This window comes from Mesocricetus auratus, unplaced genomic scaffold, assembly GCF_017639785.1.
Source record: "Mesocricetus auratus isolate SY011 unplaced genomic scaffold, BCM_Maur_2.0 Super-Scaffold_100006, whole genome shotgun sequence".
NCBI classification, from domain to species: domain Eukaryota; kingdom Metazoa; phylum Chordata; class Mammalia; order Rodentia; family Cricetidae; genus Mesocricetus; species Mesocricetus auratus.
The window spans coordinates 98648436-98671911 of NW_024429190.1; the positions used below are offsets into that span (position 1 = coordinate 98648436).

The 23476-nt window shown below is 46.7% G+C and overlaps 2 protein-coding genes across 4 annotated transcripts in view; one reads left to right on the forward strand and one right to left on the reverse strand.

Annotated features, from left to right (window-relative positions):
• Nucleotides 1-23476, forward strand: part of Wdfy4 (WDFY family member 4) — a 229913-nt gene that overhangs the window by 176253 nt on the left and 30184 nt on the right.
• On the reverse strand, nt 43-22006 carry Lrrc18 (leucine rich repeat containing 18). 3 transcript variants are annotated; one of them, XM_040747731.1, is made up of 4 exons: nt 21781-22006; nt 17949-18042; nt 3844-4699; nt 43-283 (listed from the first exon to the last, which is right to left on the reverse strand). In XM_040747731.1, exons 3-4 carry the CDS (start codon nt 4605-4607, stop codon nt 259-261), a joined length of 789 nt encoding a protein of 262 aa, XP_040603665.1. In that variant the 5' UTR covers nt 4608-4699; nt 17949-18042; nt 21781-22006; the 3' UTR covers nt 43-258. The 3 variants fall into 3 exon arrangements, with proteins under 3 accessions (XP_040603665.1, XP_021087223.1, XP_040603667.1); XM_021231564.2 differs by having other exon boundaries at nt 17945-18042; nt 21781-22004; XM_040747733.1 differs by lacking the exon at nt 43-283 and having other exon boundaries at nt 3721-4699; nt 17945-18042; nt 21781-22003.

The window sequence follows — 23476 nt, forward strand, 5'->3', positions numbered from 1 at the left end:
TTTCTTAAGTGTTCTCTTTGCATACATGTAGAAAACCACAAGAAATATCTAGTAAATATATTTTCACAAGCAGGTAGCCTAGAACCAAGGGAAGCAAAGTAAAATTCATAAAGCCATTCAGTAACTTGGGTAGCACCGGAGAGCCTGTCTTCCAGAATGTTCCCTGTGCCACTCTGTCTTCTAATCTGGGACTTTTCCTCTTCAGAGTCGTTTATTTCTGCTAGCTGATTGGTCTTCATGTTTTTGCCATAAGCTATTCTAGGAGGTGGGTGTTGGGCGAAACCTGAGGAATAGAGACACAAGAGACTAAGGCAACTGCTCCAGGCAGCCAGGGCAAAATGCAGGGCACACTGTGATCACACCAGGCTTGCCTGGCTCTCAGAAACAGAGACTACTCTCACTGCAAGCAGCTTTTGTTTTACTTGAGGAAAGAGAAACCCATTGCTTTTTATCAAATATTCCCAGGCTTAATGAAACCTCCCGGGACTAAACATGGCATTGGCATTTCATAGCAGGAACGAACATCAATATTAAGTAAGATGCAGAAGAAGATGGCTGAGTGCTCTGTCTCTCCAGTCTCTGCTCTATCTGGTCCCCAGCATCCCCTAGCTAAAAATGGGTCTAACTGCTGTGTAAAGCCAGACAAATCAAAGCTGTCTCCCTGCTTGGTTTCTCAATTCTGATGAAGTTCAATGTGCTTAAACCCCCTTTTAAGACCCAGGAAAAAGTGCAAGTACAGGGAACACCTCCAATGGGGATAAAAATGAAGTATCATCTTGTACACTAGCCACTCAGTTTTCCAAATTTATCACAAGCTAGGCAGAAGGTGCTGTGGACTGCTGGCTAATCAAGGAAGAGGGGAGTGAGGGAGGGAAGGAAGGAGGGAGGGAATGAAGGAGGGAGGGAGGAGGGAGGGAAGGAGGGAGGGAGGGAGGGAGGAAAGGAAGGAGGGAGGAAGGAAGGAAGGAAGGAAGGAGGAAGGAAGGAAGAAGGAAGGAAGGAAGGAAACACTAGTTTTGGCAGCTGCAGGGAATATCTCTGCCTCAGCTTTCATCCACGGCCATTGAGCCACAAATGGAAGTCCTGGAAGCTTCCCATCTAAAAGGCAGAACTATACACTATTCCTGAGTGACCAGACAAATTCTGCCCCCAGAACTCACAACCTTAAGACCTGGCTAGTGAATTTGTGAATGAATTTATTTGAAGTTTTGCCTAAAACTTGGAAAATAGAAAGTCTAAGTGTTTCCTTTCCCTGTAGCAGGTTTAGAACTTGTAGGGAAGGGGAAACAGTTTGTGCCTGAGTTGCCTTTAATGCAAGCACTTGGGAGGAAGAGGCAGGCAGATTTCTGCTGGAAGACCGGCCAGATAAGAGCAGAAAAAGGCAGTCTAATTAGGAGAGTGCGATCCCTGTTGCTACGGAGAAAGAAACAGTAGCAGAGAGAAGTCAGGGCTGCTGCAGCAGCAGCTGGCACCAAAGGCTATCAGCTCACATATTCTTAACACCTCGGTTTCCAAGATGTTAGAGGTGCAGGGCTGGACTGAAAGATGCTCAGTGCTCCGCTTACTGCCTTTCTTTGGCTATTGGTCTGGTCTGTGTGGTGAATTCCTGGCCAGCCTGGGCTACATAGTGGGGACAGGCAAAGAAGAAGAAAAGAGAAGAGGAAACAAAAGCAGGGAAGTCCATGCATGTGGGCTTAGCTGTGGGCCCCATCAGCAGACCCGATGAGAGCATCTTTCTCCTGAGGGCTGTTTGAGTGACTATCTCCACTCTCAGTAGATATGTTTCCTGCCAGGATCCCTGTGCCAAGGGCCCTGTTGTAGCAGTTCCCATCTCCAGACATGACATCTTTAGATGGGCTTCCAATAAATCATCTGAGATATTAAAGGAAGGGAAAGATGTAAAGAGAAGTAGCCACATCGGGGAGGATGTGGTGAGTGGGTTTGGTGATATATGTTGCTGGCGGGCATAAATGTGCACAGTCCACTTGATGACATGTGTCACAACCAATTTAAAAAGGGCCCTTGAACACACCATTTCCAGTGATGCAGGGCTGCCAGAAAATAATCTAAACCATGTTGCAATGTTTTAGTCATCCAGACACTCATCACAGAACTATTTCCATTAGTGCAAAATTGGAAACAACTTAAATGCCCACAGGATCGTAGTTATGCATATCATGAGAATGGCTGTCTTGCAGATGTTTATAATGTTGGCTCCAAAGAACATGTAGCAACATGGATTTCAAAACAGGGTAGAAAAGAAATAAGTGCTCTAATTTTAGCCACGTGGAAACATACTGCACAGAAAGATAACTAGGAGGAAAGCATTCCACTCAGAGCTGGCTCACTCCACAGAGTGGTGGGCAAGGTAAGCTTCTCTATTTAAAGCTATACTGTGCTTTGGCTATTTTTGTAATGAAAAAATATCTAATAAACAAAAGAAGCAACAATGTGAGTTTTGAGTCTAGATTATTCTGAGATTTTAGAAGTATGATAGGGAGTGTTGCAAGCTAAGCATCATGAAAAGAAAATGAGTCCTGAGGAGCTAGAAGATGAAGGGTGCTGTCTGCTGTGGCTTACAGTGTGAACAAGAAGTGACCCTGTCCCCGCATGGAGGCCCCAGAGCTGTCAACTGGCCACCACTGCATAGCTTGCCACTCACTTAGCCAAGTCAGCGGAAAGGCCTTTGCAGGGTGTCTCCCTCTGCCCTCTACTCTTAGGTCTGTGAAGTGTTGAGTGATAGAGACACTCTAGGCTTGTGAGGGGGTTGTGCATGTGTGTGTGCATGTGTGTGTGTGTGCATGTGTATGTATGTGTGCATGTGTATGTGTGTGTGCATGTGTATGTGTGTGTGCATGTGTATGTGTGTGCATGTGTGTGTGATGTGTATGTGTGTGTGCATGTATATGTGTGTGTGCATGTGTGTTCGTGTGTATGCGTGTGTGCATATGTGTGTGTGTGATGTGTAGGGCTTACCGTTATGTAAGCATTGTTGCTACAATTGCCATTTCTATCTAAAGGACCAGTGTGACTCCTGACTCTGCCTATGACAGTCTTTTGGCTCCGTGGAGGGACCTGAAGTCCACTGAGTATATGTTCCATGCTACCTGGCTCAGAAGCCCACAGGCTCTAGCATTTGTCCCTGACCTCTAAGTTTCTCAGATGAACTCCTTTCAGACTGTCTTTCTTCCAGCTTGTACAATATGAGCCAAGGCTTCTTCCATTGCACACAGTCCCTGCATCTATCATGATGACCCCTCTCATTCCCTAAGGGTCTCAGGGGCACCAGGAATGTTCACAATCTAGGAGTCTGGGAACACTCCTAGAGCAACTGTGCAAATGTAGTTGAAAGTGCTGCCTTTAGCTATTTCCTGGCCAGAAATGTTTAAAGGTAACACCTGTCCATCTCTGGGCCCTTTGCTCTCCTACAAACCCCTCAGAGACTGCTAGCCTCTGAGACCCAGATCCAAAAATTTCCCATGGATTAAGTTCCTTATTTAGAAGCTCACACTGTGCTTCCAAATACCAGTGATAGTAAGAGTGTGTTAGCGACATTAGCTCCCCAGGCCATGGGTGGCACCAGGAGAGTTCAGGACAGAATGAGAGGGACAGATAGATGAGGGTCCTTTCTTGGTTCCCTGGACTGCTTGTAGGAAAGAAATGAAGTGTGCAGAATAGCAAGAGACAAAGCCCTTCAATCAACCAAAGCATAGTCTGAGAGGTCGGGAACGGTGTTTTATGGCTTGGATGAAAGGCATAAGAGCCCTTTTCCTTTGGCTGCAGCTCAACGCCTCCTCCCCCACATTTGCCCCCTCCTGCCTCAGGGTCAGGGTCCCAGGTCACCTCCAGTCTTCCTGGGAATCCTTGGCCATCGAGTTGGGTGAAACCAAATTGGAAAAGATGGCCTTTCTTGGTGTTGTAGGAGCCATGCTTTTGATTTTGTTCAACTTGTCCCTGGCCTGTTGGCATTTTTGCAGGCAAGGTGTACACAGATCCTTCTCCTCTACCAGGTAGAGGTTTTCCAGCCTTTTGATGGAGTCTACAAACATTTCTGACTCATCTGCCTTTGGAAAGGGGTTCCTCTTTATGTTGAGTTTCTTCAACTTGGGGAGCTTGGAGATGCTGGCGGGAATGGTATTCAGCAGGTTGTCGTGGAGTCCGACCTCATGGAGCTCCTTCAATGCCCCCAGGGTGGTGGGCACGCTGTCCAGGTGGTTGAGGCCCAGATTCACCGTGCGGATGTTCTTGAGCTGGTTCAGCTCCACGGGCAGCCCATTCGTGGTCAGCCTGTTGTTACTGACATTGAGATACAGCAGGGAGGTCATCTGCCCGATGGATTCAGGAAGCTTGTCGATGTAGTTGCTGTGCAGGTCGAGCCATCGCAGGTTCTGAAACTTGGAGATGGAGTCTGGGATTTTCCTGATCATATTCCTGCTAAGGTCGAGCTCATCCACCTCATTGAGACGCAGGATACACTTGGGGAAGGTGGTGATCCCCATCTTGCTCAGATCAAGGCGCTTTCTCCCATCAAAGGTGATTTTGATGCAATTCTTGGCCACACTGAGTGTGATCTTTTTGCCCTTGGGGCTTTTTCCACTCTTGACCATGATGTCTTAATATGGGAGTATATTTGAAGAATTTTTCCTGAGTTGATGGTGATGAGTTCGAGGAGGAAGTCACATGAAACTGCTAATGTAGGCTGTGATAAGAACAGAAAAGAAAAATCTAGTTAGCAGAGGACACACAACACACTGTACTATGATCCCTGATGGGGGGAGAGAGGAGAGAGAGAGAGAGAGAGAGAGAGAGAGAGAGAGAGAGAGAGAGAGAGAGAGAGAGAGAGAGAGAGAGAGAGAGAGAAAGAGAGAGAGAACACAGGGTAGCAGAGGGGAATCAGGACAGCAGCCGTAGCATGAGTACCAGAGGTCTTCAACTCTTCTCACCTCTCCAAATGTCATTTTCCCAGATGACAGAGTAGGAGGTGCTGAGGTGGAGATGCTCAGTGTGCTCAGTGTTCCTCTCACTGTCTTATTCTCTGGCTATTTTCCTGGGAACTAGCCTTCTAACTCCAGGACCTCTGTGTGTGTGTGTGTGTGTGTGTGTGTGTGTGTATCTGTCTGTCTGCACACGTGTGTGCATGTGCATGAGTGTGTATGTTTGGCTATATGCTACTTTCCCAGATTGTCAATATACAGTCTCCTTAGCATCCTGGGGAGGCTGCGGAGGGAGGGGCTGCTGCCAGCAGAGGCAATAGAAGCCTGGAAGGGAGGAGATAGTGAACATTAAAGTGACTATCACATCCCTTTCGAATTTGGTACCCAGGAGACCTAGCAGACCTTGGTTACCGTAGCTACAGAGTGATGAGAGCAGCACTGGGCCTGGGAGTCAGGGTTTATCCTCCCAGCAGCACCCAGCATCTCCCAGGTGTGGAGGGTGCTGGCTGGGGCTGCCAAAGCTTCTGGAGAATATTTTTTCATCTCCACTGCTCCACAGCCTCCTCCACACTCCTCACCCTGACAGGCAACTACAGATTGCTCTGCATGAGTAGGCACGGTGACAGGTACGGAGAGCACCACACAGAGCCCTAGAATGTAGAGAGTGACAGAAGATCCTGGCCTCAGCGTGCTTGTCTTAGAAGTCTAGTTCAGCAGTTGGCAATTTTCTTTAAACTCTTTGCCTCAGTCTCCCTATTTGTGAAAACAGCCCCTTTACAGAGTTCATGGGGGATATAGATCATCTAATACTGCAAGCATTCTAATGCTGGTTCCTAAACAGTTACTAAGTACACATGGTGTTTCCACTCTTCAACAGTCTCATGAGACCCAAGCGCTGCTCTTGATGTCCAGAGGGGGAGACGGATGCTCGGGAGTGAGGAAGGCCTATAGTTAGCGGAAGGTTCTACAGAGTCAGCAATGGGGCAACAGAGCCACACATAATCCACAGTATGAACAAAAACTGAAACAAGCCTGTAGCACAATAGCAAAACCATGAAAGGCAACCCCGGAGCTTTATCCTCTCATTAGGAAGGAAGATGGGCTGCAGGGACTGCTCAGGCCTTCAGAGCACTTTCCGTTCCCAGTACCCACCTTGGGCAGCTCACAACCACTTGTAATTCTAGCTCCTGGGAATCCAGTTCCCCCTTCTGGTCTCTGGGGACACTACACTAAGGTGCACATACCCAGATATATACATATGCACGTAATTTAAAATTCAAGTCTATTCTTTTAAAAGAAATTGAATGCCTCCCTGACCCCAGGTGCATGAATAAGACAGGTGTTTGACTATACCTCTCGGTATTATATTGTAAATTCTAGGAAGTGAAATCATGTAAGAAAATAGAGGATATACAGTTAGAAGAATGAAGTAAAGCTATATGCGCAGGTGACCTCCTTGTCCACATAGAGACTACCATGAAATTTCTAGGACATTCTTTAAACTGGTAACTTACAGTCTCTACATGGACAAACCAGAGAGGCATGAAAAGATAAACCAGAGAGTGGTGGAAAGTATTTGTAAGCTACGTAGGCAAAAAGTTCTGAAATCCGGAATAGAGGAAGAAGGTCTATAGTGAAAATAAACATAAAACCAGTAGTCCAAAGATGGAGTGGAGCTGTGCAGACACCTTGTGGAATGCACAGTAGGGCAGCCCCAGAAACCGTCTGGCTATTTCTTAGAAAACTAAGCACATTCTCACCATGTTTCATCCTCCCCAGCAGGTGTTTAGGAAAAGAGAAGCCTATGTCCACAGGAAAGCTTACTCCTGTGCTCATCAGTTCCCAATATAACTGCCCCACAGGGGGAGGTGCATCCTTCAGTAGATGAATCCCTTACACTAGACTACAGCTGAGCATAAGGTGGTTACCTTTATTATCTCTGTCAGTTATGTTTGTGTGTGCACTGAAATGTCATATCATATCCTATAAATATGCACAGTTATGATGTATCAGTGAAAAATAAAAATGCATTTCAAATATTTGTAAAGAAATGTTTGTAAAAGGAACATATTCGCTCAGATGTACAATAACCTAAGTGACTCCTAAGAGCATACTGCTGGCCGGAAGAAGCCATTGGAATGGTCTATGTGATGAATGAGTCCATTTCTGTAGCTGCAGGAAACTGATCCTCCAGGGCAGGGACTATGGGCTGGGGACACTAGGTTACCAGGAAGTAGTGTGGGTGAGTTTTCTGGGGCTGGTGTAGTTGTATGGACCCTGCTTTGGGGACAGTTTCATGAGTCTATATATATTTAAAGCTCAGAAGCTTGCATCCGCAAAGGGGAGATGCCATTGTAGCTACATTTTAAACTTAAAAACTAATTGGAACTCCATGGTCAAACTCAGTGGCTTTCTCTCTGTGTCTGCTTGTTCAGACTAGATTGGACCTATACAACAGTGTGTGTGTGTATGTGTGTGTGTGTGTGTATGTATGTGTGGGGTATGTGTGAGGTATGTGTGGTGTGTAGTATGTGGTGTTGTGTGTGTGTATGTGCGGTGTGTATGTGTGTGGTATGTATGTGTGTGTGGTGTGGTATGTGCGTGTGATGTGTATGTGTGTATGTGTATGTGTGTATGGTATGTGTGGCATCCATGTCGTGTGGGGTGTGTGTGTGTGTGTGTGTGTATTCTGTCCCTTAAAGAGCAGGCAGATGAGCAGCCTCTGGACTTTGCTGTGAACACAGGCAAGTGGTGTTCACGGAGGCATGTCAGAGAAACTGTTCTGCACTTGAATTCACCAAAAAGATGAACTCAGCCCAGGAAAGCCTATATACTCATGATCTTCTGTTTATCAGTGCCTCTTCATGGTACAGTGCCCAGACATAGCAAATAAAATGAAAAGTCACCGGTGAAATTTGAGTTTCACATAAACAAGAGATGGTGTTAATTCGAACTTCTCAAATCCTGTGTAGGCCTGTATTTTCCTTGGCAGCCATAGCCTGGGACCTGAACAAGTAGTAAATAAAATTGCCTTTGTCTGAGGCCCTCTTAGTCCTTTGGGACTGACTTAAACCAATCCTTTTGCTTGTTCTTTCACTGAGTGTACTGGGGCCTGCCTGGTGTCAAGCCCCTGAATGACACATGTTGTAAACGAGCTTGCACCCTAGTTTAAAAAGCTAACATCTGGACCGTCACTAATTCTGGCCACCAGACTGCCCTGCATAGTCAAAAGTTGGCTGTCATTTGCTTTTCTTCTATTTAAGAGAAAATGAAGGGTGAGTTAGAGGCTCCTGGACAAGACAGGATGCTTCCAGCAGTTCGGAATTCAGCCAGACCAGCTGAACCTGCCCCAACAGCCCACCCATGCTGTGGGAAGAAGCCCTCCCAGGTCTCATAGTGGGGGCAAGGGAGCCATGAGGGACTGCCTATAGAACGCTGTTCCATTAAGGAGCCTCTCTCCAATGGGCCCTTTGGCTCTGAGCCTGCCCATTAATCAGCGTAAGGCAGAGTAGGGGGCTGACTGGCCTAATGCACGTTGCCACCTCCCTAGTGAGTCTGGATCCCCAGACAGATCAAGCCAGGTGGGAACATGAGGAGCCCCACCCCTTCCTTAATGCTTTCCTCAAGGACACTGTTTGCTGGCTGGGGTCATCAGTTATAGACGGTCCAGTATGCTGTGCTGACCAGAGACCCTTCTGATCCCTGAAGCTGCTTAGCACCACTGGAATCAGGTCATGCCGTAAGAACTGTTTCACAAGCAGAGAAATCAAGGACCTCTTGTCTGTCACTCTTCTGTTAAGACCAGACCCACCTACCCATGGAACAATGACAATAGAAGGATAAAACAGATGACCTTTCTACACAGTCAAAACATTAAATAGATTGTTCTTAGCAGTTTGTGGAAATCTTCAAACACAGCGTGGCCAAGCCACACAAGGAATAATAAGTACAACAGATAGATGCATGGGCTATGGATGAGGGGATCTATGAATGGAGGGAGTCTTGTTGCACATGCTCAGACTAGAAAACCCAGTAAAGAGGGTTCCAAGTAAGTCCTGTTTTTTTTGTCCTCTACAGTTGTGTTTTATACTTGGGGAGGGGGACGGGGAAATGAGCTAGTTGGTCTGATTTTAATTTCTGAATAATTTTTCTATCTAGTCATTGTGAATGAAACAGCATGGAAGGACACCCCATGGATATCTAAATTAAAAATGTAATGGCAACCTATATTTTCATAGCATCAAGACATTTGCAGTCATCTTCAGCTCTAAGACCCTTACGACAATCACAATGCTCGCATGAGTCTGATTTTACACTCATGTCTCTGGATTCATTTTTAGGTAACACTGGCTGTTTTTACAGGGCTACTACACCTGAATAACTTCCTAGCATAGTATCACAATAATTACTTCATTGTTTGACTGATATATTAGTTGTAACATAGACACATAATTGAACCACTGTTTCTTAGCCAGTGCTTGGGGGAAACTTCATGTCACAAGGATGAGAAATACCCTTTGCTTATGGGCTGTCTCTTAGGCAATGATGAGAACTTCCCTGAGAAATCCATTAATCCCCAAGTGCAGCTGGTTCTCAACGTGGCATAATGTTATACCCTGATAATCCCCTCCTCGCTTGTAAGAGAACAATGCATTGGCTCTACCCAATCTCCCAAAGAGCCCAACTTAGCCATATAACACCTGTAGAGTGCTGGTGGCAGCTGCCCGCCATTTGGGGGCGGGGATTCGTACGTCAAATTGCTAGACTGGGAAAACAATGCAAATTCAAAATTTCAGGTATGATGCTGAATGGTTGTTACTTTTACTCCCACCTGGAAGTCAAGAAATTGCAGGGTAAATTGTCACAGATCCAGCTTTCTTGGAACTGCCTTTGTTCTTTTGGCCATGACATTTACTGGGTAGGGAACAAATTGGCTCACCTGCTTCTGTGGTTTCCCACATGGCTTCGTATCATCCCCCGTGTCCTCAATCCCTTCCCCCAAACAGGTCTACTCACTCCAAGGAGGGGCTTTGACATCCTATGAAGAGTCACTTGGGAGTTAGAGACACAGGTCACTGAGTCCCTTTTGTAGAGAGATGTATCTGGGACTCCTCACAGATGTCCCCCAAGTCAGCACTGATGCCTGACTTAAGCACCATCTGTACTGGGGGAAAGAATTACCCTTCGTCCAAAACCCATCCTGGGCCAGGAGCTGTGTGCTGTTTGCTGTGGACTTAGGAGTGTTATTGGAGTGTAACTGTGAAGTGTTCCACTCTTTCCACTAAACTGCCTCCACTGTGGAGAGAGGTAGACAGTGTGGATGGAATCTTCCAGGGACATGATCTCAGGGGTTCCTGGTATCCATTGTGGAATGCTAGCAGCTGTCACGAGTCATACGCCATCATTGCTAGGTGAGATGTACTAAGGGCCTTTCTATGAGCATGCTACTGGGCCCTCATCCATCTCCAGTCTCTATGTCATTATGCCAGAGATCAACACTATGGAGTTTAGACTGAGAACAGTGACCTGCCCCAGGCTACACAGGACACAGCCAAAGTCAAACCTAGATGGCTCTGATAGCTACATGTACACACAAACCTCACTGCAGTCTACTGCCCCTCAACTTCCTGTGTGTTATCTGTGCTACAGTGGTGACAAATGTCTCCTGTTAGAGTCACAATGCTGCCTTCCATTGACTCCAAACTGAGGAAGACACTCTGGAATCCTAGGACTCCCAGGCTGAAACACTACCCATCCTACTATAATAGAATACTAAGGTCATGTTCCAACCCCAGAAGGTGAATTCTTACTAGTGGGTTCCATGACAGAGGGACCAAGAATGTTAGGGTCCCCAGATTCTCAGTGACCAGACTCTGGCTCTGGTACATGCTAATGTTGCCTGTTTTGATCTGAGAACTGTTTGAAGGGAATGTACTCTCTGCCAGCTGAATGGTGAGATGAGGAGATAAGTTTGGCCTGTGTTTCTGAATGGGACAGCTTATGCACACATCCCACTGAGCTTCTGAAGGGAGCGTGTGATGATGGGAATTGCAGAAACCCTTTAGGTTGACCCCTTGCCTGATTGCTCCATAGGTGTGTGTGTGTGTGTGTGTGTGTGTGTGTGTGTGTCTATCTAGCCTGTTAGCTGTCTAGACATATACAGAGTGTAAATTTTAGTAATGTTTAATAGTCACGCATAAAGCCATACAGCTGCTCGTGTATGCTCGCTTGATGAAGACAAGGACTTTGTCCTTTAGTTCCCATGTAGCTGACTTAGTATGAACTTCTTTTTATACTAAATGAGCTGAGATGTAGAAAGACAAGATTCTCATCCAGCGTGGCCTGAGCTAGAAGCTAACCGCATTCCCCGTCCCTACCTAAGCAGCTACACTTTTGCCCTGGAGTGTGCTAGACACTCTTCTCCACATGATCTCACGTTAAAAGCTAGCCCTGCTGCTGGGAATGGTGGAGTATGCCTGCAATTCCAGAACCTGAGCGGCAGACACAAAAGGATCATCCCAAGTTTAAGGTCAGCCTGGGCTACACAGTGAGACCTTTTCTCATAAAAACAGACAAACACAGGTAGGGAGAGAGAGAGAGAGAGAGAGAGAGAGAGAGAGAGAGAGAGAGAGAGAGAGAGAGAGACAGAGACAGAGACAGAGAGAGAGACACAGAGAGAGAGACAGAGAGAGAGACAGAGAGAGAGACAGAGAGAGAGACAGAGAGACAGAGAGAGAGACAGAGAGAGACAGAGAGAGAGAGAGAGAGAGAGAGAGAGAGAGAGAGAGATTCTGAGATGTACCCCCACCATAGCCTATAGTCTATGGTCAGCTCTGTGTGCAGCTGTCACCTGTCAGTCGATGCTTCCTGCCCCACCTCAGCCTCTCCTAGTGTTAGTAAAGCCAGCCCCGCACATGCCTGCCCTTGTCTGCACTGGGGGGTTTTCTCCTTGTCTTTCCCTCCTCGCACACCTCAGGGCTGCACTTCTCATTCTAGAGGGTAGGGTGCTGCAGAGTAGGCAGGGGTGGGGATGAGCAAGCTGTCCTAGCTCACACAGAGACTTGTTCTAGATTTGCAGGGGGGAAATCTTGCCATCCCAGAACAGCTCTTTCTCCCAGCCTGGAAAACAGCAGTGTCTGCATGGGGAGTCATTCGTTGATTTCGGCAGTTAACCGGTTAATTTGGTAAAGCTGCTTGGAGGACCTTGCTGGGGCCTCCCGTGTTTGCAGCCCTGCCCACCCTGGCAGTATCCAGCTCTCTGTGCACCAGCATGGCTTGGCATACATGCTGCCTGGAAGCCACTATCTGTCAAACTGCCCTCTTCCCCCTGGTGGGTAATAAGAACTCAACTTTTATTTGGAGCAAAAGTTCCCCAGGGGTCACATGGCCCCATAACGAAAGATTATGATTTCTTATTGGTTTAATAGCATCTATTTTGTAATTCTGGATGTACTCCGTTTTAATTGGATTTGTTAAAGGAACAAAAGGGAATAGGTGCCTTACAATTAAAATAAAATTTTAAGATTATTAGTTTAACAGACTAGAAAGGCCTTGTTCATCAGCCACGTGTTCCAAACACACAAACCAGCCGAACACCGGCAAAGGACAAAGGACTCGTGCCAGACCGGTGCTTGCAGACCCTAGAGGAGAGCTTCAGCTCCATTGCGAGCCTCTGTGTTTTTAAGGTTTGCTTTTGCAGACGGAAATTGCTTCCATTTTTCTTTTCACAGCCACCCCTCCTCTGGCTGACCAGAAAACTGGGGTTCAGAGAAGCAGTATGGTAGAGTGGGTGGATGTTCAAAGTTATTAGACCAGGGTGCTGACCACGTGGTTCCCCACTCGCCATCGATGGGAGGCTGGACGACCTCCTGAGCCTCATGAGCCTCAGCTTCCACTGCTGGTAATAGTAACACAGAGGCTGATTCCGGGGGGGGATGCTAGGATGTGAAGGGAAAGCATGGCAGCCTTGTGAGGAGTGGGGAGAGCATGAACAGTGATGGACGGTGGGGTTGAACCTGCCAACACTGGACCCATGACCTAGGGCCTGTGCTGGGTAGAAAGCCCCTACAAGCTGCAGCCTGACACCTTCGGGCACTTTCTCAGCCTTCCTAATGCTGTGACTGTTTAGTACAGCTCCTCGTGTTGAGCTGCCCCCAACCATAAAATTATTTCATTGCTACCTCTTAACTGCAATTTTGCTGCTGTTGAGAATCGTAATGTAAGTATCTGCCGTGTAGGATATCGGCTATGCAACCCCTATGAAAGGGTCGTTTGACACCCCACCCCCACCCTCAAGGGTCACAGCACACAGGTTGAGGACCACTGATGTACTGTGACAACCATTCCGGCCTCCTAGGATTTTCTTCATACTGGAAGACAAGAGGACACGTGGAGGCACCCAGGGCCCTGGTGTCATGTGGGGAGGCCTATAATACATGTATTCCTGTTTGCACCCCAACACATCTTGGCCCTAGATAACTAACTTGATTCATTATTTTCCTGTCTACATTAAAATGATTTCTAGAATACAAAAATTGTTTTTTAAAAGTTTTGTGGTGGAAGGAGACTCAGGCGCACAAATGTTTGTCACTGACTGTGATACAGCCTTGGGTGTAGCACTCTTGGGGTTAGGGGTTAAGTTTTTTTTTAATTACACAGAGAGAGAGAGACAGACAGACAGACAGACAGAGACAAAGAGAGACAGAGAGAAGGATTGAGCTTTCTTAATTTGTTCGTATGTGTGACATATGCTGGTGGATGCCAGAAGTGGGTGTTGAATCCCTTAGACCTGGAGTTGCAGGTGGTTGACGACCTTGGGTCCTCTGGACTCAAGTGCTCCTAATCAAGGAGCCACCTCTCCAGCCCTCTGGTGGCATGTGCCACTACAACAGAGAGTATGCTGGAAGGGTTTCGTAGCATCATTTTCGGAGCTGTTTTAGCTGGGTTAATCCTGGATGAGAAGGAAAAGCATCCAGAGGGAGAGATGGTGGAAGAAGAGGCTGGGATAGAGCAAGGAGATGGTACAGAGAACAGTAGAGATGGGCCAGCTGTTGGGGATGAGTGGAGATGGTACAGAGAACAGTAGAGATGGGCCAGCTGTTGGGGATGAGTGGAGATGGTACAGAGAACAGTAGAGATGGGCCAGCTGTTGGGGATGAGTGGAGATGGTACAGAGAACAGTAGAGATGGGCCAGCTGTTGGGGATGAGTGGCGATGGTACAGAGAACAGTAGAGATGGGCCAGCTGTTGGGGATGAGTGGAGATGGTACAGAGAACAGTAGAGATGGGCCAGCTGTTGGGGATGAGTGGAGATGGTACAGAGAACAGTAGAGATGGGCCAGCTGTTGGGGATGAGTGAAGATGTTGCTAAGAGCCCCCCTTGAGGAAACAAAGATAGAACTTTCCGTGTATGAAATAGCTAAGATGTCGAATAAGAGATGATTATTGAATAATTACTGTACACTCACAGAGTGAGAGATATAAAACAAAAACCTTTTTTCAAAAAGTACAAAAGGATAAGATGTAAAGATATGTTAACAAGAAAGTATTAAATGTTCATATGAGCCCGGTGCTCTTATCACACACACACACACACACACACACACACACACACACACACACACACACACACACAGAAGCAGCAATGGAAAAAGCATGCTAACAACAGCAATCATACTCTCTGGAGAATAGAGTATTGCTGTCAGCAGTTTCCATCTTCTCTAGAATGTATATGAAATGTTCACACACACTCACACAATACAACACTTTTTTCATGTTCCACAAATTCTGGTGACTTTTCCTACTCTGTTTGAAGTGTGTGTGTGTGTGTGTGTGTGTGTGAGAGAGAGAGAGTGTGTGTATGTGTGTGTACGTATGAGTGTGTGAGTATGTATGTGAGTATGCATGTGTGTATATGAATGTGAATGTGTGTGTGTGAGAGAGTGTATGTGTATGTACATATGAGTGTGTGAGTGTGTATGTGAGTGTGCATGTGTGAGTGTGTGTATGAATGTGTGTGAATGTATGTGAGTGTGTATGTGTGAGTATGTGTATGTGAGTGTGAATGTGCGTGTGTGAGAGAGTGTATGCATGAGTGTGTGAGTGTGTATGTGTGTGCATGTATGAGTGTGTGAGTGTGTATGTGAGTGTACATGTGTGAGTGTGTGTATGTGAGTGTGAATGTGAGTGTGAATGTGTGTGAGTGTGTGTATGTGAGTGTGTGTGAGAGAGTGTATATGTGTGTACGTATGAGTGTGTGAGTGTGTATGTGAGTGTGAATGTGTATGTGAGTGTGTGTGTGAGCGTGAATGTGTGTGTGTGTGTGGCCCCTTTCTGCTGACTCTGGGCAGACAGATACGACTGTTATCAAGAATGATGTGAATTATTACTACGTGTTTAGGAAGACAAGTTTTCAGGTCTCTCGCGTCACCCACGTTGGAGCCATCTGGTCTGTCCCTTTCCAGATGTGCATGAGAGCACTAGAGATCAGGCGGCGGGAGCTGTCATCTTCAGCCTGGGCTGTATGACATGTCTGGGATCCACTTACTTATCTTCAGAATAGGTCAGTAAACCGTGATTTGTTAAAAAGAAGAAATGTGGAGTTTTGTATATGCTACGGGGTGTGATGGGTACCAAGTTATCGATACCAGCTCCTGTGGACTGAGTTTAACCTGGCAGCACCATTCACCATCTCCTGCCTCCCGCCAGCAACCCTGGACAATATCTCGGGTCCGTTATGTCGGGTGTAGGCTTGGGAAGCAGTCTTTGTAGACCCCTGAATGAAACCACTGCAACTTTTAAATACGTGCTGTTGATATCACCAGCAATACAAGAATATAAAAGCAACTTACAAATGTGTTTAACCTGCTTTTAATCCCTAGAGTTCTCTGTAGTTCAAGCTAATCATTCACTTGTTCATTCATGTGTTCATCCATCCACTCATCTGTCTGGGGAGGGGTTGCGCTATAGGTCAGGTCAGGGGACAGGCAGTGAATGACTACGGCGGACAGTGTTGTGGTTTTCATTACTATCCCACTTGCTGAGCAAGCAAATCAAGAAGCCCAGGACCATTTCCAGTGGTGTAAATGCTCTGCAGATGACAGAAGCAACTGTGTAAAAGAGAGTGCTGGAGTCAGGACGCAGACACTGGTACATGGGGTTGGCTAATTTCAGAGGGGGACTGAGAAGTCCTCCCTAGGAAGGCAGCTTTTGCATTGCCACTTAAAATGCTCAGGAGACATCACATGGGGGGAGGCTGGAGGAAGAACAGTCCAGGAAGAGGGGGTGTCTCAAGGGCAGATGTCCTGAGAGTTGGGAGAAGCCTGGGGTGTTAAAGGGGATGTGAAAGCATCTGGAAGAACAGAGAACGAGGAGACAGGGGAAGAACGAAATATGGACAGGGCCTGACACGTGGAGGCGAAAGGTCTAGGACTGCAGCCTTGGCCACCTGCTTCCTGCTAAGGTGTGACTTTGGGGGCGAGTCAGGCTTTTCTTGACTCACTCTCTTTCTTCAGGTGTACCAGGTGGTAGAAGATCTCAGGGTATAAAAGGCATTTGGTAAGGAAGGTGCTCAGTACATGTGCGAGCTGGCCACCTGCTCAGGCTGTCGGCATGTGCCTGGCCAAGGGCTGGCTGCTGGGGAGATAGGAATGGGGGAAAGTGGGGCGTAGGAAGACAGAGCAGGGTGTGGCAGAGGAAGGTAATGTGTACCCCAGAGGAAGGTTTGGTGTCTGTAGTATGAGCAGTTGATGGAACCTTGGTGGCCTTGGCGTTTGATACTTATTTCACTTTTTTATGGGGTACATCTGGACTCTTAGTGAGTCTTGTTTCATTTAACCCATGTACCCCACTTCCCAGAAGAAGCCCCAAGCTTGACAGGCTGTCCTTTACCTACTTAGAGCCAGCATCTCTCGCTCCCTTGTTCTGTGAACCTAGCTGCCGTTTGATTTGTCTGTGGAGGTTTAACTTTACAGTGTCCTGCAATGCATTTGGCTTTCTGGGCCAGCAGGCAGGCTTCTGGTGCATTATTCTCTCCAGAAGCTGGAGGGAGCTGAACAAGGCCACGTGGAAATGTTTGTCCTGTCTAGGCCACGGCCTATCTCCATGGCTCATCGCAGACTGAAGAGAAGGCGTGTGTGGGTCACTGATCCAGCCATGGTGTTAGGTCTCGTTGCCCGAGACTGATGAGAGAACTAGGAAATGCTGATCCACAGTTGGTGGTGGATCAAATTGGTGGTGCTCTGAGATGGCTACTGTAGCTGGTTGCCTGTCAGGACAAGGGGTGGTAGCAGTTATGCACCTTGGGTTCTGTAGGGACAGGAAAAGGAATCTGGAAAGATCGCCTGGCTTTCACTTTTCTGTCACTCTGCTACCAGAAGTGGGCAGTGTAGAAGTTCTCCCCCTCCCAGCCCCAAGGGCCACTGTGGAGACCCACAAAGGAACTAGGATTGACAGACCACCAACAGACAAGCTTGGGCAGGTACTCCAGGACTCTGCAGGATGCAGTGGCTGTCTCAGCATTTCCCTTCTGCTCTGGAGGCTGACACTCAAACCCAGAGGACAATGTGCCATTCTGGCCTGGAGGCCAGTCGCTGCTCCGTCCCTCTCGATGTATGACTTTGTACAAGTCTCCTGGCCTTTCTGAGCCTGCATTTTTCCTCCCCCTGCTATGGGCCAGCAAAAAATATTCCAACTTTTAGGAAGAACCAAGTTGTGACACACACACACACACACACACACCCATGTGCCTAGTGGTCACACATCTGCCCTGCCAAGCTTGCCCATGGCTCCAGGCACCTGAAGACCAGCCTGTGTCCCCAGCCAGCTGTTTGTCCTGGCTCAGGACTCAGGGTTTGTGGCCTCCTTTCCTAAATAATGCATTAGCTGCTGTCTGGGCTTTGCAAACAGAGCAGCCCGGACAGCATGCATTTGTGAGCTCTTGACTCAAAGGAGAGGGGAAACGGGCTTGGAGCAGCTCGATAGGCACGGGCCACCAAGGAGCAAAGCCTTACCTGCCTTTTGTCCTGGTGCTCTTCCGTGGAGCAACTTTTGTCACCAGGCAACAAGAGTCTTGGGACTTGGAGTTAATTAGCATAATCCTGAAGCCAGCCTACAAAGTGAAAGGACACTAGGCTGAGTGTCTCCAGGATACCGGTCTCCCCGGGAGAAGAAACCTGATCTGGGACTCTAACCTGTGACTCCCACAGCTGGGCAGGGTGGGGAAAGAGGGTAGGGTTTCCAGCAAAGAGGCTTTCCATGGCAACCGCCCCAGCAGACGCTGAGCAGTCCACATAGCACCCTTTAAGGGGCGCCTTTGCAGTAGCGTTCAGCCCCAGGAGCTTCTCCATTCCCATGTGTTTGTGGGTCTTCCTGCTCTTCCGTTGTGGGGAGGGCTGTCTTTCCTAGGTTTATTTACTTGAATTTATTTATTTTTCTTGCAGTTTTATTTTTTCTTTTCACCAGACCGGATCAAAGCACCCTCAGTGCTCGTGAGGTCATACAAGGGTCCAACCACTCTCTGCCTGTGGGCTGTTCTCAGCGAATGCTGCCGTGCTGTCTCTGGGATATGTATCTTAAACTAACGCACTGGGTCAAGCATGGCGTCTCCTGTTGGTGCTGCTGTGACACCATCCCGGGAGGGAGGCTGCAGTTCATATACCTGTGTGTTTACTGGCTCCCTTTTCCAACTTGCGTTTTCCTTTAGCTCAGGGCTTCTCAACCTTCCTAATGCTGCAACCCTTTAACACAGTTCCTCATGTTGTGGTGACCCCCCCCCCCCGCACTATAAAATTACTTTCATTGCTACTCCATAACGGCAACTTTGTTACTGTTATGAATTGTAATGTGAACATCTGTGCTTTCTGATGGTCTCAGGCAACCCCTGTGAAAGGGTTGTTAACCCCAAAGGGGTTGTGACCTGCTTTAGATCAAATTTCTCCTATTTAAGAAAACCAGCCAAACAATAAGTATTAGTGTTATTCTGCAAACAAGAAAACGACAGTGTAGGAATGACACGGAGAAATAAAAGTTAACATTGTAGATTCCTCTAACTGAACACAAATTAGAAAAAAATAGAATGGCTATCAATTAAGTAAATGTTTTAAAATTCATAATTAGTCTATACAATAAAATCTTTGGAAAATATAGAGGAGCAAAATGAACTAATTTTAAAAATAAAATTCAACATTAAATAAAGATCTTGATGGCATGATACTACTATTTTATGTTTTAGTCTAAAGATAAAGATAATATAAATTGCATTGCTGAATTTATACAATAAATTATTCAATTGAATTATAAATATAACTAGAAAAAGTTTTAAATACTCAAAATTTTACTGCAGTATATATTTGTAATCTGAATATATATATATTGATAAATAGTTTAGGTTAGAAAGAGTAACTTAAAATTCATAAAATTAAGATAAGTAAAAACACAAACTCAATAATTTTCCAGAAAGAAGATATACAAGGAGGAAAACATCTTTAAAGGACTGATATGTAAAGTCTTATGGAAAGGAAAGCCAGGTGTAACCCTGGAAGTTGTCAATGCTGTGAAACAGCCGTTACCTTCACTTACGATGAGAAAATGGGCCTTAGTGAAAAGTCAGACAGTCGATGGGACATCCGCATGATCAGGATCAGGCCGGACGGCCATCAAATGGTATTATGAGGTCTGGAACTGTATACAAAGTGTGCGTGCCAGGGAGGTGGCCGAGGAAGCCATGAGAAAGACCAACCGTCCACTGATCAAAGGGACAGTCTCTAGTTTAGAAAAATAGACGTGTAGGATTTGTGGATTTTTTCCTCTTCTTTTTTTAAAGACAGGGTCTAACTCTGGAGCCCAGGGGAGCCTCAAACTCTGTGATCCCCCTGCCTCAGCCTCCCCCATAGTGGGTTTATATGTGTGAGCCACTATGCCAAGCTCTCCTCATTGATTTCTATTGATCTGTTACCAGAATCTGAAAATTGGGGTTCAGAATGACCTGAATTTGCTCTGGGGGCTCAAACACCAAGGCAAGTTGGAAAGTAGGCTTCCAATGCCAGTCTCTTGGCTTCTTGGTAGGTGACTGCTCAAGGCAGGCACTGTCCCCAGCACCATTTAGCACATTCTTTTCCTGTTGAGAAAATAGTCTCAGAGGTAGATGCTTGGGAGAAGACTCCAGATTCCCTTCTGGATGGAGAGGATACAGATTCTAGGCAGGCAAGTATCTAGCAGAAAACTCTTGATCTGAGGACTAGACCACCACCTCTGAAGGCCCAACTCTATGTAGCTCTGCGGAGCCCTCTAAAGAAGATGTAATTTCTTGGAATACAACTGGGTACCACTTACCACCACCCTTCCAGAAAATGGGCTCCCAAGTGCTGTTGGGATGCTGGTCTCCCAAGAAAGCAGAGTCGAAGCACAATTGTGAAGCAAATATAGAGCACTTGGGGTCTGGAAGACCCCCAGAATAACACATGATCACAAATGGAGAAAGCTTGGGTGGAAATCTCAGAACAAAGGAGAATTTGAAGTGGATCCATTATGTAGCTCATGAGAGATTGCTCTTCCATCTTTGAAAGTCATCCAGAAGACAGAGAATATTGATGTCTAGGGATGGACATAGATAGATGTGGCGTCTTCTGTGGGGGCCAGGCTGGGCCACCTTCAGGCTAGACAAGGTCATACTCCTTCATCTTCATCAGCTTCATTGAGTCCTTCTGTTCTTCTAAATTCAGCTCCAAGTTGCCCAAAGGACCCAGACTCATGACTGGTAACTCCATTCAGACTCCCAGTGAACTATGGGCATCAACACAGTTGAGAAAACTGGTTATACATTGTTCCATAATTATGTAGAAGGGCACCAGCAGGATGGAGCAGGTCTTCATCAGAAAGCAGGTCCTCACTCTTGCAACCACACTCTTCTTCCTTCTGGAGTAGAAAACAGCCACCCCTCTGTGCTTGACCAATGCCAGTGTCAGTTAGTACCCTGTGAGGGAGCCTATGCCCACACTTGCTCTCCACGCTCCTGGGTAAGTGCGGCTAGTGTGTTGGAAGTATAAGGACGAAAGGTTCAGATATTCTGGTGTCTGTGGTAATATATTATTTATGATTTATTAAAGCTTGTCTGAGGATTCAGAAAAGCAAAGGCAGCCAAGCTATAGAGATCAGGCAGTGGTGACACACACCTTTAATCCCAGCAGTCAGAAGCTAGGAGGTGGTAGTACACACCTTTAATCCTAGGATCCAAGGCCACTCAGATCTACACGAGTGAATCAGTCTAAAAGAGGATTATAGCTCACACCTTTAATGCTGACATTAGGGAGGCATATAAGACAGAAGCAAGGTCTCAGAGATGCATTCATTCTCCAGCCACACTGAAGATTCAGTCTGAAGGCATTCAGTCTCCTGCCAGGCTGAGGAGAGTTCTCGGGTCAGCCCTTTCAGCCTGAGGCAGAGGCAAGGATTAGTGCTTGGCTGCTTTGCCCTTCTGACCTTCAGTTTGAAGTTTGAACTCCAGTATCAGTCTCTGAGTCCTTTTATTTATTCATGTACAGGTGTCCCTGCTGGGCCTCTTAGTCAAAGGTGTAGAGTGAATGATTCCAGGTTTCCTCAACTCCAAAGCCATATCTTTTCCCATCACTGCCGCTCCCAAAACTCAGGAGGGCTTTAGAAAGTCGAGAGCCACCTCTGATATTTAATTTGCTCTCAAGCACACTTTATTATGATTACACAGTTTGTTAGTTAGAGAAATGATTTTTGTTAATCACCAGGCATGGGTAGCAGTTCCATGAACTATTTCAAGAGACAGACTTACTTTTACAATATATGACTGAGAAATAACATGTTTAAAAGCAGAACTCACTTTTGGTTGGATGTCTTGTCACCATTGGTAATGGCGTTCTTATCTGATGGTAGCAAAAATGGTGGATCTTCCTTGGAGCTCATAGCCGATGATCTGGGCAGGTGGAATAGCAAAGGCCCTTCCCCTCTCCAACATCATTCCACTTGAGAGAAACCTCACAAACGACCACAGGCAGAGTTCTAGAATGTTTTCTGAAAGTAATGATGGCAGAGCTCCTGCTCTCTGAAAGACCACACTTTACCCCAACTTTTCACTCTTCTTTCCTATTAGGAATAAAAAAGTAAAGTTAGAAGGTGTCAGCATACCAGGTCCACATGCTTAGGCTCTGGAAGTCTCAAAACAGACAGGAATATTCCTGAGGGTTCAGAGTAGCAGCGCTCACTGTTGTTAGCCTAGCTCTGCTCTCTTCTAAAGTCTCAGGGGAGCCTGTCCTCCAGGAGGAGGTGAGGGCAGGTGAGGGGGGTGAGGGCAGGGTCAGAGAAAGAACCTGACTACCAAAAGAGGCTTCACATGAGGCTCTGCAGCAGGTCCTTAAGGCTGAGAATGCTTTGCCCAGAGTTACTTGTTTTCCTGGAGAAAATGGACCTCATGGAAGAGGTGAACTCCAGCCTGGGAGCTGTTCGCTTGTAGAAAGTCTATCAAGGGAAAAACAGAATGTGGGGGGGCACTCATGGCAGATGAGGCAGTAGTGGGGTTCTGACAGGGGACAGGTTTGTTCCAGCTGAGGTCAGGGGTGGCAGGAAGTCATAGCGTGGCAGGTTGCATTCGTGGGGCTGGCATTTCTGATCTCTCCATCAGAGGATGGGCAGTCCGAGGAGATGTAACGTCTTTGGGCCTGATGGAGTGTCTTGAGCAGAGACCTGATCTTGGGGGTGGAATGGAACGCTCATGGAGATGACATGGAGGAAAACAGGTGGCAAAGGAAATGAAGGGACAGACAGCAATGAGGCTGAAGAATTGAGCTTGACAAGTCCTTGCTGAATGGCGGGGGCCAGGGCTCCATCCCCACACCTTTCCCAACGTTGTATTTTGATGGACTTTTCAATCCATTCTTGGAGCTGGGCCAACTACTGCTATCTCCTTGCTTCTCTTCGTATGTCTCAATTGCAGAAGTCTTAAAAGATGGTGTAGCCTTTTAAGAGAAGCATTTGACAATATGTAGCAAAACTGAAAATGTTCCTTACCTAGTAGTGCCATGGCGAGAAATTCACCTGTGTGTCACAGTTCTGAGGCCATGACTCAAACTCAGGGTAATGTGAGCTGGTCTCTAGGAGCCTCATTGAACACGTGATGTGGGGGGGGAACCTCGTGCATGTAACCTGAGTCCATGTATGATCAATTAAACCCAAAATATGCAAGCATGTGGACATACATACGGCAACAGGTTTTCTGCACCAACATGCCTAGAAACTGTCAATCAAGCTTATTGGGTTCAAGCAGTAGTTTAAAACCTATGTTCCCTCATGGTGTTCGTATGTTTTTCCTGAATCATATTCATATTTATATTCAAGATACATATTCAAGAACATGCATGGGGCAAGGGAGGCTAAGTAGTACATAGCCTTGAGAATCCAGGAAGGACCATGATTGAGGTCCATGACCCCGCCCTGTATGTTCTGGGGACATATCAGGTTACACTTAAGCCAGGTGTGTTCTGGAATGTTTATAAGGATGATGACTGTGACAAGCTACCCTT

Bases quoted from the DNA above. Each gene is read 5' to 3' on its own strand.
- Lrrc18 (XM_040747731.1), bottom strand. From the start codon at position 4,607: ATGGTCAAGAGTGGAAAAAGCCCCAAGGGCAAAAAGATCACACTCAGT. The intron at 284-3,843 runs GTGACCTGGGAC...TCTATTCCTCAG, and splicing joins GATTCCCAGGAAGACTGGAG to GTTTCGCCCAACACCCACCT.